Here is a 16,826-nt window from a genome sequence, read left to right on the forward strand (position 1 = left end):
CAAGGGTTCCAGTGTGTCTGGAGCTCATTGCCAGTTACAGGAGGAACTGAGCTTAGCCAACTTTATTGAAAGAGGTGAGTGGTGAAGACACCTTTGGGGCTTGGCGGATTAAACAATGGTTGCTCAGCTCAAAAGCTGTGGCATCTGGTGGGATGAGGAGGACCGTGTCTTACTGCTGCAAGAAAAGGTGGGTGCTTGGATGTAGCCAGAAGAGTTAATGCAGACACATGCTTCTCCTTTCCCAAGGTCTATTGCTGTAGAGACGTCAGTGTTCCAGCAGAAATAGAGGCAAGTTGTAAGAAGTCATGAACAAGACATTCAACTTAATTTGCCCAGAGAGTTTGTTAAATAACAAGCATCTGGTTGAAGAGGCACAAAATGATGTTTTACTGTGTTCAGTCTAAATATTTGACTAACTTCCATGACCTTGTTAAGTCCTGGGAAGCAATTTAAACATCAGAGATCAGCAGCTCAACAGACCTCAGGTCAGTAATTAATAACGCATCACCTCAAACATGGAAATAAATTAGTTTTTTGCAGGAGATTTTCCCTTCCTCCTGTCACTTGCAGGGGAGCGGGGCTGCGACAGGAACAGCCTTAAAGAGGCTCTGCTTATTTAGAACCACAATCCAGTTTTGAAAATATAAACATGGCCTGCAGGGACTTGCACCTGAAAGTCCAGAAGGGAACATACAAGTGAAGAAGATTGACAAAGGCCAACAACACCTAGGTAGGCAAGAAATGGGTGTCCAAAAAGACCAAGTGGCTGTAGGAACTCCCCTATGAGGACAAGGGGCTTTCTAGTTTAGAAAACAGTCAAATAAGGTGGGGGTGGAGGAGTATAAAAATGTGCTGAGATTATTCAGTGGCTGGCTGGGTGGCTGGATGCCTGAACAGTAGCACTCCATGCTGGAACATTTTGTTGCAGGTCCTAAATGGAACTTCGCATATAGCTCCCAAAGAATTCTTAATGGAAGTTCATAAGAAGTTACCACCACCTGTTGGATACTGATGGAATCCGCAGGCTATGTGCTTATGAGCAACAGAGGGGCCAGTCAGATCTTGACCCTCAAAGTGAAGATTGAAAACCTCTCCCATGAAGCATTGAAGCACTTTTGCATAGATGACTTGCAACCATAAAGATCCCTTGCCTCCCCCCCCCCCCCGCATTATAAGAATACACTTCCCATAACAATATTCATCTTTAAAACTAAAATGACTTGGTACTTTTACTGCAAGGATAAGACCTGGGGTTTGAACTCCTAAATATTCTTGAAATTCCCTTTTTTGAAGGCTGGCCAACTGGCCTAAAGGTAAACTAATTAGTTTCTGCCACCTGTACTTAAATCTGTACCTGCCCAAAGACTTTAAAATCCTTCGGGGAGTGTGTTCATAATAAACCTGTGTTGTTGTTTTCACAAAGAGAATTTAGAATGGATGTGATTAAGTAAAGTTCGAGAACCTTGGCATTTCTGTAATTGCAGACTGTGTTGTTCTTGTATTTTAGGAACCACATTATTTCATGTACATGTTTTTGTAGCCTGATAATATTCACATTACCTTTATTATCCTTTTATTAAGCAAACATGTATATTTTTGATATTGAGCATCTGTCCATAGGTTTCCTGGCAATATGAAGCAAATCTGTAAAGAACCCCTTCCGTGCAAAATAGCAGGACACTAATCTGGCTTTCCCAAATCTAGTTTGTTGACTTAAGGCTATATAACAACTGACGCCCAAGACATCGTTCTTTATTTATTACATCACATCAACTTCAAAACCCTCCATGTCCTTGCCTGCCCACTTTATCTCTCCACCCTTTTATCCTGACACATGACCTTCATTTGTTTTAGCTTCACCATCCTCCTGCTTCCTCAAACAACTCCATCCTTTCTCCCTTGCTCCCCATAAGGCCTCAAGCGACCTTCTACAACCCCATGAGGCAAACACCCTTACGTTCTTCTGACCTCTCCTCAAAGCAAACCATGGTAAGGTAAAGGTAAAGGTAAAGGACCCTTGGATGGTTAAGCTCAGTCAAAGGCGACTATGGAGTTGCAGTGCTCATTTCACTTTCAGGCCAAGAGAGCTGGCATTTGGGCAGACAGCTTTCCGAGTCATGTGGCCAGCATGACTAAACCGCTTCTGGTGTGACAGAACACCGTGATGGAAACCAGAGTGCATGGAAACGCTGTTTATCTTCCTGCCACAATGGTATCTATTTATCTACTTGCACTGGTTTGCTTTTGAACTGCAGGTTGGCAGGAGCTGGGACAGAGCAACAGGAGCTCAGTCTGTCATGGGGATGTGAACCGCCAACCTTCTGATCAGTAAGCCCAAGAGGATCATTAGTTTAGACCACAGTGTCACCTGCATGCAACCCCCACGCCATGTGTTGGACCGCCCTGCTCTAGGGCGTCCGAGCTGAGGTCTTCTGAGTCAGAGGAGGGCTATACAATGTCTTCAGGCCAGCAGGGGTGGGGGTGGGGATGATGATGCCACAAGCTCTCGTTGTGGTTAGGTGATTCTGAGGCTAGCCCTGAGGCACTTCCCTCATGGCCTGAATCCCCAGCTTTATTCCCTAAGGAAGGGACGACTGTGTCCAGGGTCATTGCCTTTAGCTTGAACACAGCTGCTATGCCACATGCTTGGAAATCATGCCCTGAGAGTGTAATTGGCACCCTGCCATAATCTTGGTGGCCAGGGGGTGTTCCAGCAGCTGTGGAGGGAAAGAAGAGGCATGTGAGCCCTAGCTCACAAATATGACCCCTGTATTACTCAGAGAAACAAAGGTAGAATCTAGTGTCTCATTCAATACCCAGAGCAGAAGATGTAAAAATGCCCTCCGACAAGTCATTGTCTTGGGGGCTATGACATAGTCTTATGGCTTCTTCTGTAACCAACACCTCTCTTTATTCATCTCCTCATATACTCGCATGAATCTACTGCTGCAACTGCTGCTAACTCACTCCTCAAGCCCCAATCTTCATAGTCCCTGCCTCTTGGTCATGCTGGGAGATAGCCATGGGATGATTTGGCATATTTCTCAGATAGATAGATAGATAGATAGATAGACAGACAGACAGACAGACAGACAGACAGACAGACAGACAGACAGACAGACAGATACTTAGGATTCTGAACAGGCTACCATATTCTGCAGCAAATTCTATATGCACGGAATAACCCAAGACAACCAATCTGGTCTACAGTGCTGGTACTTCCAATTAATTTGATCTTATCTTTCCCTCAGTGGACAACCGGGTGTTCTACATCATCTTTATGGTAGCATTTTAAAACCTGGTGAATGTTATATTCCCCATTTAATTTTCTTTTTCAAAGCCAAGTAATTTTCTAAGCCCAGATTTTTTTTCCTATCTCTCTCCCTCCTACCTCATGCATTACAAGCATTTTATACCCTCTTCTCAGGCTTTGCTACAGTCAAGCACTTCAGAATAGTTTTTTGGTCCTTATTCACAGCAAACGTTGTATTTCTAAGTCTTATTCTGCTTATGATCTAAGTACAACATCCCCAAATCCTTCTTAATGGAAATGTGTTTAGACAGGTATCCCCAATTGAGCTCTCTAGCTGGTTTGGAAATATCTTAACTATTTGGGGATACATGTTGGAAACATCATTAATGGGGAGCGGGGGTTCAGATAGGGGCAAATTAATGTTTTGCAATGGTGCAATCGACTTTTAGTTGAAATGGGACTATTACTGGTGTTCCGTTGGCATGGTTATGTATTCTTTCTATGTCAAATTGCAATGATGAGAATTGAATCATTAGTGTTCTCCTAACGATGGGGCATCCACATGATGCCCTCCCCATCCCAGCATCATCCCAGACCTTTCCTTTTAACTGCAGGGTTTCTCAATGCTTGGAAAATTCAGAATGACCAGGATTGGGAAAACCTACATTTAAAGGATGGGGGCGGGGCAGGGGGAGGTCCAGGACAACACTAAGATAAAGAAGACATACAGAAGCACCCCCGCCTATATTAATGGGGAGACAGGCAGGTGCAAATCCACATTTTGCTTCAGTGTAGATAAGCCCCAAATGTAATCTATTATTGAGTTTGCCTAACCCAGTCCTAGTCCCTCGGGTAAGAGTCTTTTCATGTCGAACTTCAAGGAGAGATGCTGCCTTAAAGCTCAGCACAAAAATAATTCTTCCCAAATTATACAAATTTGAGAAAGGCTACATTTAGCTGAAATGGAGTATTACTGGTATTTCATAGTAATTGGCATGTTTGTTTGTGTGGTATATTGCAAATACAATTTCTTGTTCTTTTCATTCTTGTGCGTAGGGACTTTCACTGTGGGCAGGTTGGTGGTCATTGATCTCCTTATCCTCAGTGCATGTCTTTTAGGGGAAAAATAGGTGCTGGTACTGCATATCCCTGAGTACCCTCGTAATAAAGGACTGCTTATCCTTCTTTCTGTTCTTCAGATGGAATGGTTCTTCTTAAAGTTTTGGAGCTCAAAGCATTGGACCGACTAAAGACAGGGACCTCCTTTTACAGACTGTGGATTATTCTGCAAAAGGTCTTAAGTTTCTGTCCTGATCAAAAAATAAAAAAATGAATTCTCCACCATCCATTCACTCAAATTTATTTATTTATTCAAAAGGTTCATTTCGCACCAAGAGCTTCAGAACGCACACTGATTCGCATTTCATTGAAGTGCAGGCTTCGTTTTCCCAGGGCTTTTGATCAGCACCCTGTTATTTGATTCACACGCCTCTTTGTACTCAGAGGGAGGAATAGCTGGAAGTTACAAGGCCAGGATTGTCGCCAGAAACTTCTCAGATGAAAGAACAGGCTCCTTAGAGACAAAATGTTAAGGTGTAGAGTCACGTAGAATGTTAGAGTAAGGGCAGCCCTTTAAAAATCTGCTGCTTGAGAAGTTGGTAGGAAATGTCAAAGTTCCAGATCCCTAGAAAGTGGTTTAACAAAATCAACAGATTTGATTCACAAAGAGGCAGAGCTAGCCCAAAACAATCTGGTGCCTGAGGTGCGAATCCAAATGGCACTAGTGTGGTTATGTCATTAGGGTGTCAAGCTGGAATTAAAGTTCAAATTCTGGCAGAGTGATAATGTTCATTTTGGCCAGTTACCATCTCTCAGCCTAACCCTACCCCATGCAAAATTATAATTAATTATTGTTGCTACCAGTATTATTATTACCACGACTAACTTTGCTTCTTCCAAAACCCAGTTCAGGATTTCTGAAGGATACTCAGACTTTAGCCTGATCCACCAGGCTTTCCATACGTCCTTGTGGCTTTATAGGTCAAGGCCAGAACCTTGAATTGTGCTATGTTGGGTACACGTGGACGTAACTGAGAAGGCTGCCTGGATTGGTAGAGAAACAGAAGTGCCTCCTGTTACTTTTGCTACTGCAGTTACAGCTAAGGGTGCCTTTTCAGATTTCAGTGAGTAGAGAATCATTCTTGGACATTTTATGTATTGATTAATTTTGTTCATCCGACACCTTCAACAAGTGTGCATTCCCAGAGTGACTCACAATAAAAACAGAACAATACAATCAAACATTAAATGCAATAATATTTGAACAGCCAAACAAAGATAAAAAGAGTAAAAACGCGGCAGATAAAAACACAACTTTCTCAGTGCCTTACAATGTCTGGCGAAGCCTAGGAAAACAAAGCTGGGTACCGGAATGGCAGGTGCGTCTCCATGGGGAGAGCATTCCAAAGGTGGGCACTGCAATATAGTGAGTCGACAGTGATGCTCCAAGGATTCAGACAGAAGTCTTTCTCAGGGCCTCCTGAAGATGTTGGGGATTGAACCTGGGACCTTCTGCATGTAAAGCAGAAGCTCTTCTAATGGCCTATGGTCCCAGAGACTCTCTCTAGTCACAACCTGCCTTAGGTCACCAGGAGGAAAGCGAAAATAGAGGACAACTGCACAAGAGACATGGTTCACATCTTTTTTTGCTCTTGGATTTTTCTTTGACTGTTATCAACCTTTGCAATTTGTACACCCACAAAAGTCTCTGATGGTTATCTCAATGACCAGCAGGAGACAGGGTGGTGGGGTGGTAACCACCCATCAGTCACATCATTGCTGCTTCCTGAGAGGCAGAGGAGGAGGGGCAAGTTGGCAGCAAAGTCCATGCAGTGCAAATGTTCTGGCAGACCCAATCTGGCACACCTGCTGGTGCATCTGCACTGCCCCAATCTCCCCACTGCCTCACCTGTCCATCCCTGTAGGCAGGAGTGACACAAGTGATGCTGTCAATGTCAGGGTAGAATGCTAATCTGACAAGACCCTGGTCCCTAAAGCATACAGAACAGTGTACTTGAACCTCGGGTACCCACATACCACAGCCAGCTCAGCCAATGGCCATGGATGAAGAGATTTGTAGTCTGGCAACATCTGTGAACCCAAAGTTCAAAAGCAGTGGTGTGGCTTGCATATTCCAACATATCTTCAGGCACATGTAGAGCATCACATGTGATGAACCAGGGCATCAGTGTGATACATTCATCAAAATGAAAAGTGATGGCATAGGCAAGGCATATGAACTGAGTCCCACATGAAAGTATACAGGTGGCATGTAAGGAGATATGATTCACAGCAGAAGTTATATGAGTTGGCCCAAGGGCAGTCACATTTGCAGTCTACTACCTCATTTGACATAACCTGAAGAGCAGTTCTCAATCCATCCTCTTGCCACACACTTTAACGTATCTCCCCTCTTGCCTCAGCTCTTCCTTCAGTAATCAATAAAGCCCTCAGCTAAGTCAACACACAGCTACTGTGGTCTCTGTTGAACAGGGATTTGGAATACTCGACAGCTTTACAGGGGGAATAAACAAATTTGTGACGGATGAGGCTATCAAGAGGTCCTAGCCATGATGGCTGTGAACTGCCTCATGCATCTCCATCAGTTGATGGAGATCAGGAGCAGTAGAGTACTGTTGCACTGATGTCCTGCTTGTGGCCAGCCCCTGGGCCCCTGGGCCACTGTGAGAACAGGCGGCTGGGCTAGGTAAATCTTTGGTTTGGTCCAGCAGGGCTCTTCTCATGTTCTTCTCCACCATTCATGGCCAGACCTTCTGAGCAGTTTTCACAGGATGACTGGCTGTGGGCACCAGGAAGTGTCTGGATAAAGAAGGCAGTGAAGCGATCGGAACCTAGAAAGGAGGGGGAGAGAGAGAGAGAGGAGGAATGTAAAGAGACGGCTCTTACTGCAGATGGGGAAAGGGCTGCATGTGAGGAGTACGTGCTCCCCAGTGCCCCATTCAACACCAGATGCTCTCACACTGCACTGCAGCGAAATGTCTAGATGGATGCTTCTCACCCTCTAATCCTGTATAGATTTAATAGGCGCCTCAGCCAAAGTACGCCCTGCCCATCCCCTTGGGGCTGAATAACCTTGAATGTTTGGCTTCGGTTCCAGACTTTTCAATAAAGGCTGAGCTTAAAGGGTGATAAAAGAGAGCAAACCATGAGCAGCAGAAATGCTTGGCTCAGCTCTGGCCGTAGGACTGCAGGCTTCTACTCAGCATTGTCCCTACCCCAAGCTCTGCTGGTACCCCCGGTTTGGCTCTATTCAGGCTTTTTACCCTTGTCCTTCAAGCCCTCTTAACATTGCCAGCACGTTGTGAAAGATCTGCTCTCATGGGAGATACCTGGAAGGGTCATCTTGTGGAGAAAAAGGACCAGAAAGCTCGATGACATTGAGCTTCTTCTCAAAAATGCCATAGCTGAGAGTGACCTACAAGGAAATACCAGAAAGGAAGAGAGATGACTGAGGAATATACATGCCCTGTGGGCAACAAACTCCTTTTACACATCACAGCCAAAGATACTTCTCAGCGGTACGAGTCTCCTGCCCTCTCCAATTTATTACACACACATGCATTCTGCTACCTGAAAACTATTCAAAGCCAAATTACAATGCCTGGATAGTTTCTAGTAACCTCTATTTTCTCCAGGTGCTCCAGACTTGTTGAGAATACAGGTTTAGCCATATTTTCCCAAGCTCTTCGCATCTCTTCTGCCTTTGAGCAATTGCCATGCAAGGGATCAGATTAAAGAGCTAAAGTACATAACCAGCAGAATCACATGGGGGCAGTTCTAGTTGGGATGGAGCATTCAAGATGAAACCTCTCTGCCGCCATCCCCCCCCCCATGCTGTTGGTGTTTAAAAAACCAACATAGAAACTACTATACCAGGTATAATGGGGCACTGCTGAGAGAGAGTGTGCTTAGCTTGTGCTAGAAACTAGGCTTTTAGTTTCACAGCTCCAGCCCTCTGGAATCAATCACCTGCCAAAATTAGGCAGGTGCCTAATGCTTTGGTACTTACTGAACACGTTTTTGTTCAAGGTTTCCCCAAGGTCTGACCCAGTCATTTATGGAATATTTGGCTATGTTGTTGTTTTGTTTTATTGCTTTCAGAGTTTGTTGCAATTATTTCATTGATTTTAAAGCTTGCATTTTTGTGTTATTTTCTATCTTTATCTTGTACAATGCTTCAATGGCTTCATGCTATGAAGCAATTTATACATTTGTTTAACAACAACAACAACAGTAAAAGTGTTCTAACTTACCAAGCCTTTTCATTGGCTGCTAGGTGTTCCTCCCTTCACCCTTGACCATTGGGCTGTGCTGAAGGGGACCAATGGGAACTGGAGTCCAACAACATCTGTAGGGCCACAAGTTCCCCACCCTTGAAACATGTGGCCTACCCTCCGCTTTCTAAAATGGTACAGTCCAGCCAGAGTTTCGCTCTGTGATTCTGCTGGTTGGGTCACACTGCCCTCAGGGGAGAAGAGGGCAAGTTATTGGCACTAAGACTTCTATTCTTGAGTGGAAGGAGTTGCCTTTTCTTGGACTTTGACTGGCAGAAGTTTTATTGGCTAGTTAATTGCTTTTCCATCCCCTTGCCTATTATTGCAGAGAAGTGTCTGGGGAAGCATTTGTCAGGAAAACCTCCTCTAAATAATGCATGATTGATTCAATCAGTGTCACAATTACTGAGGAGATGATGTGAATGACTGCTTTCCTGCCTGCTCCTCTCTCTCCTTCTCCTGACTCTCCTTCCTCCCTCCCTCCCTCCCTCCCTCCCTCTCTCTTATCCAGACAACCCCAGCCGCATTTTGATAGTCTTGCGAATCCCCATTCAAAGACAATAGCAGGCTATCTGGTCACACATAATGGATGGGGAGATATCATGCCACAGGCGGTAGCGAAAAGTGTAAGGCTGGCCCCAGCAATCTCAGCAGCAATGGATGAGTTCATCTGGGGAAAGAATTATGTTACCCCCAGGTACAAAATACAACACATCCCAATTCGACTGAGAAAATGCTATATCACGGCGACCGATGTGCAACTTCAAGAGGAGATGATTGGATTCTGAGCAACAAATGCATAGCGGAGGGGCAATTTCATGCATCTGAACTGTCATTCAAAAACAGTTCATTTGGAAAGTGCCCACTCTCTCCAACAAGGGCAAGATGGTGTTTCCTGCATCATCTCACCTGCTTAGTAAGTTGGGGACCCTGGATGACGTGCAAGTTCTCCAGGTGAGAGTGGAACAGGTCACTAGGGACCAAGTGACCGGCTAGCTTACGTTCAATGATATAGCCCACGGTGCAGTCATCTGGGAGGTGGATGAGCTCAGATGTGATCAGGAAGTTGTTGCCACTGGAAAACAAAGCAGGCCAGATCCATTCATTTCATAAAGTTAAGGAAAGGAATCTGACAGTGGGGATAGTGGAAGACCCGTGTTTCCCCAGGGAATGTGAATTATATCATAGTGGGCAGGTAGGGCTGAGAGGTGGCACACATACATAAACATCTGTGTAATTCTGGCCTCAAGTTGTATGGCACTACAATCATAGCCATTTTATTGGGTTTAAATACTATTTTTAATTAGCATCGCACAATGATAATTGTGTGCAATTGTGCACAACTCTGTTATTGGATTTCTTGAATGCGGTGGATGAGAACAGGCCACTGCTTTGGTCCTCTACCTCCACCACACATTCTTCACAGCCCTGCCAGCCCCTGGCACAGTCAGATGTCCTCCTGCTGGTCGAAGAGAAAGAGAGAGGGAAGGAATAGGAAATACTTCTTTGATTCTTCCCACTCAAGAGAGGAGGGGGAAATGACATCACACAGAGCCCTCTCTACCAATTACATTTCTATGGCCTGAGTCTCTGCCTATCAGCAATACAGCTCTGGGGTCATTAGCTCCTAAGGTCACCAAGTAACAAGAATATGCACTGTCGGATTTGACTGCAGTTTTCCCCGGGTAGAGCACTGCTTTTCATGCAGAGGGTTCCAGGTTCAATCCCCAGCATCTCCAGGTAGGATTGGGAGAAACCCCCATCGAAAATCCTGGATGGCTGCTGCCAGGCAGTGTAGACAATACCTAGCTAGATAGACCAATGTCTGGCTCTGTAATAGTAATAATAATGTGCCTACATTCCTGGCAGTAATATATAGCCATCATGACTTGGAGGTCAAGCTTCGTTCAATTCTTGGACATCTGCTAGTTTTGGCCCATCAGTGTTTGCTCAGAGAATCAAACAGGAGGAAGCTTCTAGCTCAGGTTCTTAAGAGTTGTTCTCTGGGATTAGAAAGGCTTCCCTTGTATTTATGCCTACATCAATCCATTAGTGGGGAACTCTTGCAAAGCTACATAGCCCACCAACATGTGGAGGGCACCAGGCTGGGGAAAGCCAATGAATGATGCTAGCTTTGTAGTCCTCTAAACTGCAACCAGTCAATGGCCGAGCCTCTAGATTCAGCTGTCTTTTCACTCTTAGAATGCATGCTCAACAAATCCGCCCTATTCCTTTTGAACCCCGTTTGCCTGCAAATCAGATGTCTGAATCAATACTCTGTGTAAAAGAGACAAATGTGCTAATAAGTTCCTCAACAGGGCAGCTTCCTTTTCCTGGCCCACTTCCTGTGTAATATGAAAATTAATGAGTTCATTATTTGGTTTAAAACTTCAAAAAGAGAAGGGAAGCTGCTGGGCTTTTTCCCCCTGCAAGAAATCCATATTTAGAAGTGGGAGGGATGGTAACTGAATGCAAAGAGAGGGAGAGAGAAGGAGCTGTGCTGAAAACTACTGTGGGGTGATACATATTGGGGGTAACTAAAATATCACAAATAGTAAGCAAAGTTTTGACTTCTCCAGAATGTCTCAGGCTGGATGTTCAGCAAAATGGGATGAGGGAGAGAAAGGAAGGAAAGTCCTGGCATTGCCATTGCTATTGGAGCTCAAAAATACATAGTTTGTAATAGTCTTGGGTTGCAATCCTATGCACCTTTACCTGGGAGTAAGCACAACTGAATACAATGGGGCTCCTGAGAAAACACAAGCAGGCTTGCACTGTTAAGGAAGGTCAACAGAAGTTAGGCAGGCTGACAACACCATCATCTACATCAAGGTTAGCCAACGTGGTGCTCTTCAGATGTTGCTGGACTAGAACGCTCATCATCTCTCACCATTGGCCCGAAGTGAGCTGGGATCTGACAACATCTGGAGGCCCGCAATTCAGTTCATTGGCCGCATGAAGTGTTATAATTCCAGAGTTGGGGAAATGGTGACCCTCCAATTGTTGTTGGACTCCAACTCCCATCAGCCCCAGCCAACATGGCCAATGGACAGGGATGATGGGAGCTGAAGTCCAGAAACATCTGAAGGGCTGCAGGTTCCCCAACCCTGTTATATACTCTTTATTCAGAAACTGAATTCAATAAGACTTATTTGTTTGTTTGTTTTTTGTTTTTTGTTTATAACCTGCCCTTTGTCTTGGTGGACCCCAGGGATTAGTTTCTGCTAGACACAAAAGAGATTTTCAGTGGCCCTGTATATTTTGGAAATACAAAATCTACAAAGTGCCTAAATCTGTCCCCAGTGCTGTTCATAACCAATTAACATGAAAGTTAGGAGCCATTTTTGCAGCCTGTTTTATTTAAAAAGGAGAGTAGCAATTGTTACAAATACATATCAAATTGGTCTTTTTAAAAAAAGAAAAAAAATATATATTATTTTGCATATGAGAATAGACAATTTGTGAAAGGCACATATGTAGTAGATCAAAACAGCACCTTAGGATGTATTTATATATATAATTGTTGATACAAAGGAGAGGGAGGGAATCCAGGACTGTTTCAATGCCTGCAAAATGTTGTTGAGGGCAAGATGATTGTAGGAAGGGATTGCAATGGACCCTAGTTGGAGAAATCCACTGAGTTTGGACAAATCAAGATGTGGTCTCTCTGGTTGGAATGTTTCCAGAAGTATTAAAGAATCTAGACTCGAGAGCTTTTTTTAGCCTATTGATTCATGGAGGTGTTGTTATCCATTGACCTGAGACTGCATTACTCACATTTATATATTCATTTTGTCTCTTCACAGCGGGTGTTTTAACACAAACAGTAGATGTTAAGGTAAGAGTCTCAGCTTTATGCAGATCTTGCACCAATAACCATGTAATTGAAAGATGGACATACCATTTTGTTTCAGTCTTGGAAATTAAATACTCCATTGCTTAAGAATGTTACCAAGGAAAAAATTCAGCGGTATTTTAAACTAACACACATACAGACTATGGGTCATATTGTTATTTGGGATGGAGAGAAGTCAGTGGTGACAGGGCAGTTAATTAAAATTTCAGCTTATTTAAATAAACAAAAGAAAAGAAATCAGCAAGCAGAAGGTTTGGTGTTTGTTGTTTTTTAAAGAGAGCAAAAAGCTTGGGGAAATGTGTAGGAACTGATCCATTTAAAATAGGCATGATCCTCATAAGAGAACAGAATCACAGAGCCTTCAACAATCTGCAGAGATAGCGCAGGATAGTGTGCACCCCAGAAATGATCTCTTTCAGCTTCTGCCTTCTGGAAGAAGGTACAGGGTTATAAAGACTAGGACTAGCCTCCTGAGAAACAGTTTCTACCCAAATGCGATTTTGGTTTTAAATGCAATATAAGGAGTCTCTATGGGAGTATATTGTATTTAAAAATGGGGTATCAGAGTTTTTAGCGGGCTAATCAGGTTGGGATAGCTGGGATAGCAGGCTTGTTGGTTTTTGAATGTCTTACGTAGATTTTTCAATTTCGTTGTTCTGTATGGGACAATGACAATAAAGATTATCGTATCGTAATCTGATATGCTTCAGATGTTTTGAACTACAGCTCCCATCAGCCCCAGCCAGCTGACTGGAGCTGATGCAAGTTGTAGTCTAAAACATCTGGAGAATACCCAGTTGGCAAAAACTGGTCTAGTATAGCCACACCATGGGAAAAGCTTTGGATGTATTGCAACAGAAGTGATTTTGGGTCAGTGTCCTTCACACCATTGTGATCACATGGAGGGAGAGAGTGGGGCTGTGCCACTGTCATCTTGTCATACCCCTCTCCCCCAACTGCTCACGAGTGAGGGAAGAAGCTGTAGAGAAGAGCCTATAGTATGTGCATAGGGTCTTTCTATCTTATGGGGTCCTCAATCATTGGAAGATTGGCTGTACGGAATTTGAGAAAGGCTGGCAAAAATCCTGGCAATCAAAGTAGCAAAGGAAATGACTCCTCGTCATGCAAAAATGGAGCAGCTGTATGTGCAACATATCTGAAGCATTTGTTGAGGCCGCAATCCCAACCCAATTTAGCTGGGAGAAAGCCTCATTTGTTTCAATAAGACTTACTTCTTAATAGGCTTGGTTAGACTTGTGCTCATAGTCTTCTAGACAATATATATGATATTTTAAGTAAAGTATTTTATTCCTGAAAATGCAATAGAACCAGAAGTCATTATTTACTAGGGGGAAAGTGATGAAAAATGCTAAAATTAATAAATCCTATGGACTGGACTGGACGGACTTTACTAGAGGAATGAAAATTCATTACAATAACTTTGTCTGCTACTTCTTTCAATGAAGTATCTTGTTATAAGATCAGGGGGGTTTAATCAAAAATTCTGGTATTAAACACAGAGAAACAAATGAAAGTTGAAGCACACCTCCTTTCTGAAATTTCCTGGAAAACCTATGTCATTAAATACCTGGAATATAGTCTTCCGATTGCTTGAATAGGTTGTTTGAGGATAATTATGTTAACGTGATTAAGGAAATGCAGAAGTTTCTGTTACGGGCTAATTTAAAGATTTAATGGTTTGGAACAATCTGTACAGTAAAGATAATAATTTTGTCAAACCATTATTTATGGTTCTTCCTATCTATACTGATAACTGTAAAGACCTGGCAACAATATATTACTAAGTTCATTCGGGCTAGAGGCAAAAACTGAGAATGAAACTGGCATGCGTCTTTGCCACATACAGTAGAGTTGGGAGCAGGCAATTAGCTGTATCAAATCTTTTTCTTTGCTACCTTTCATCACCCTTAGCAGCAGCAAGGGAATGTTTGGTACTGATAAAAGCACAGAATTGGGACACTAGGATGTAAAAATTCCCTTCCCCTGAACTATTTATTATATTATGCCATAAGACAGAATAGATTTTAAAGAAAATACACTGTCCTTTAGTACATATTAGTTGTATGGGAGACATGGAAGATTTTTAAACCTAAACTGAGTCAAATGTCTCACCATTAGCATCTGTTCAATATTTATAAGGTCCTGCCTGATTTAGGACTGTTAGGAAATTTTAAATTGTTGAAGTGGTATAATTTAATTAGGAAGAATTGTGTATAATGGAAATGCACTGCCATAAAAAGAACATCTAGTGTAAGATCTTCTGGCTTTCCTCACCCCAGGATTTTCAGATATGGTATTTGTTAAGCACACAGCATTTTAGAGGGGCAAGCCATCAAACCAGTTTGAAGGAGGGATAAACCATCAAATCAATTTGTGGGAGGAAGTACATGGCGAGAGAAGCCCTGACTGCCTGACCTGGACATTGTTATCTTCTATTTTTCCTTTAGTGTGGAGGACTTCCTGAAGGACTTCCTCTTTAGCATGCATGCCAGTGAGCCATAGCAAAGGGCAACACAAAAGGGCCTTGACCCTCTTACATTGTCTTCTAGTGTCGATATCAGGCATAGGGTGTGCAAGACTCTTAGTTTGCTCTGCAGTGGGAAAGGTAAATATCTCCTACTGAGACTAAAAACAAGTATTTGGTCATATATGATGATGATGTTGATGATGTATATTTCTATACTGCCCAACATCCAAGGATCAAAAGGTGGTTTACCATATAGAAAGCAAAAATACATACCATAGTAAGTAACAAAAACAGTACCCTCACAGATACAGTTTAAAAGGCTATAGATTGTATAATTAGCCAAATGCCTGAAAGAAGAGGAATGTTTTCGCTTGACACCTAGAGAAATGTAATGAAGGCACCAGGCAAGCCTCCCTGGGGAGAGTATTCCACAAATGGGGAGCCACTGCAGAAAAGGCCCATTCTCGTGTTGCTCCTCACGTGGAGGAGGCAAACGGAGAAGGGTTCAAATGTTGATTATGGGGTCTGGGTTGGTTCATATGGGAAGAGGAAGGGAGAGTTGGTCCTTGAAGTATTGTGGTCCAGAGCTGTTTAAGGCTTTATAGATCAAAACCAGCACTTTGAATTGGGCCCAGAAACAAATTGGTAGCCAGTGCAGTCGGGGCCATGATCGGTTTTGGATGTTAATCGAAACAAAATTCAGTGGTACAAAAGAAAATAGGGGAAAGATTCAAACATTCATAGAAAATGCATGGAATTAGATTTGGGACAATGTTCCTTCAAAATTATTCTGTGTGAACTTGAGAGAAAATGTATATAAAATTAAGGATCAGTGCAATCAAATCCTTTTTGAGCTACTTTAGGGTGTGTATGTGTATCTGTGTGTTTTAGATTTCTAGTGGGATGATTCCGCTCCAGCTGATTTTATTCATAATTGGTCATGTTGCCCCAAAATACAAATATATTGGCAGACAAGCAATAATTTAGGATAGTAAAAGATGTTATAGATTAGCAATTACCATTTGATTCACAAACGATTCTATCTTTTGTGATATACCTAGAAAGGTTGGGACACATGATCTTGAATTTATTATTAACCTTTTGTGCACAATCAAGATTAATTTGGCAGCTAAGAAGAAAAGTGCAACTGCTTCCAAGTTTAACGACTGTGAGGAAAAGATTGGGCAAATAGCCAAAATGACTGAACTGACATATTATATAAGGGTTTGGGAAAGATGCCAGTTAGATAACAAGTTTGTAGAACACTGGGCATTGTTTATTCATTACTGGAATGAAAAATTTAATGATAATGTTCAACCATATGTTTTGTTTTTGTAACTTTTTTGTTGTTGAAAGAGCTGTTTTTATTTCTCCTTGGTATATTCCCTGCTTTCGTCTCATATATATTTTGTCGATTTTTCTTCATCTTATGTAAACATTGTGCTTTGAGATAAAAAAAGTAGTAATGCTAATACTACTAATAGCACAACTTTCAAATTACAGTGGAGATTGACCCATGGGCATTAATATCACTCTACATCAGGGACTGAGATCCTTGGCTCTCCAAATCATTACTGGGATTTAACTCCCATCATACTTGACCACTGGCCATGCCGGCTGGAGTTAATGGAAGCTGGAGTCCAGCAACAACAACTTATAGGTCCACATGTACCCCATCCCTGCTCTACAACGAATGACCTCTTCCCTAAATATATGGTTTTCTAACAAAGGTTGCCATCACCTTTGGCTGACCAACATCATGCATATTCATTTGCCATTTAGAAAGTCTGCACCTGTTTTCAAATCAGTTTCCTTTTTTTTTTACCACTGGAGAGTTCTAAGATATTGCCAAAGGCCCAAAACATGTCATTCCTG

The 16,826-nt window shown here is 42.6% G+C and overlaps 1 protein-coding gene and 1 long non-coding RNA gene across 2 annotated transcripts in view; one reads left to right on the forward strand and one right to left on the reverse strand.

Moving 5' to 3' along the window:
• The first annotated feature begins 250 nt into the window (after positions 1 to 250).
• Positions 251 to 4,390, forward strand: LOC309351267. Its single transcript, XR_014160771.1, has 3 exons — positions 251 to 485; positions 1,914 to 2,236; positions 4,310 to 4,390. It is a non-coding gene; the product is annotated as an uncharacterized lncRNA (long non-coding RNA).
• A 2,269-nt stretch (positions 4,391 to 6,659) lies between these two features.
• MFNG (MFNG O-fucosylpeptide 3-beta-N-acetylglucosaminyltransferase) overlaps positions 6,660 to 16,826 on the reverse strand; it is a 31,090-nt gene continuing 20,923 nt past the window's right edge. The window contains exons 6-8 of the mRNA XM_081879513.1: positions 9,517 to 9,682; positions 7,663 to 7,748; positions 6,660 to 7,164 (exon numbers count right to left, since the gene is read on the reverse strand). Coding sequence (XP_081735639.1) covers positions 7,098 to 7,164; positions 7,663 to 7,748; positions 9,517 to 9,682 — 319 coding nt within the window. The 3' untranslated portion in view covers positions 6,660 to 7,097. The remainder of the gene's footprint in view (positions 7,165 to 7,662; positions 7,749 to 9,516; positions 9,683 to 16,826) is intronic.

Source organism: Podarcis erhardii (genome assembly GCF_964252035.2).
Source record: "Podarcis erhardii genome assembly, chromosome: 10".
Taxonomy (NCBI): domain Eukaryota; kingdom Metazoa; phylum Chordata; class Lepidosauria; order Squamata; family Lacertidae; genus Podarcis; species Podarcis erhardii.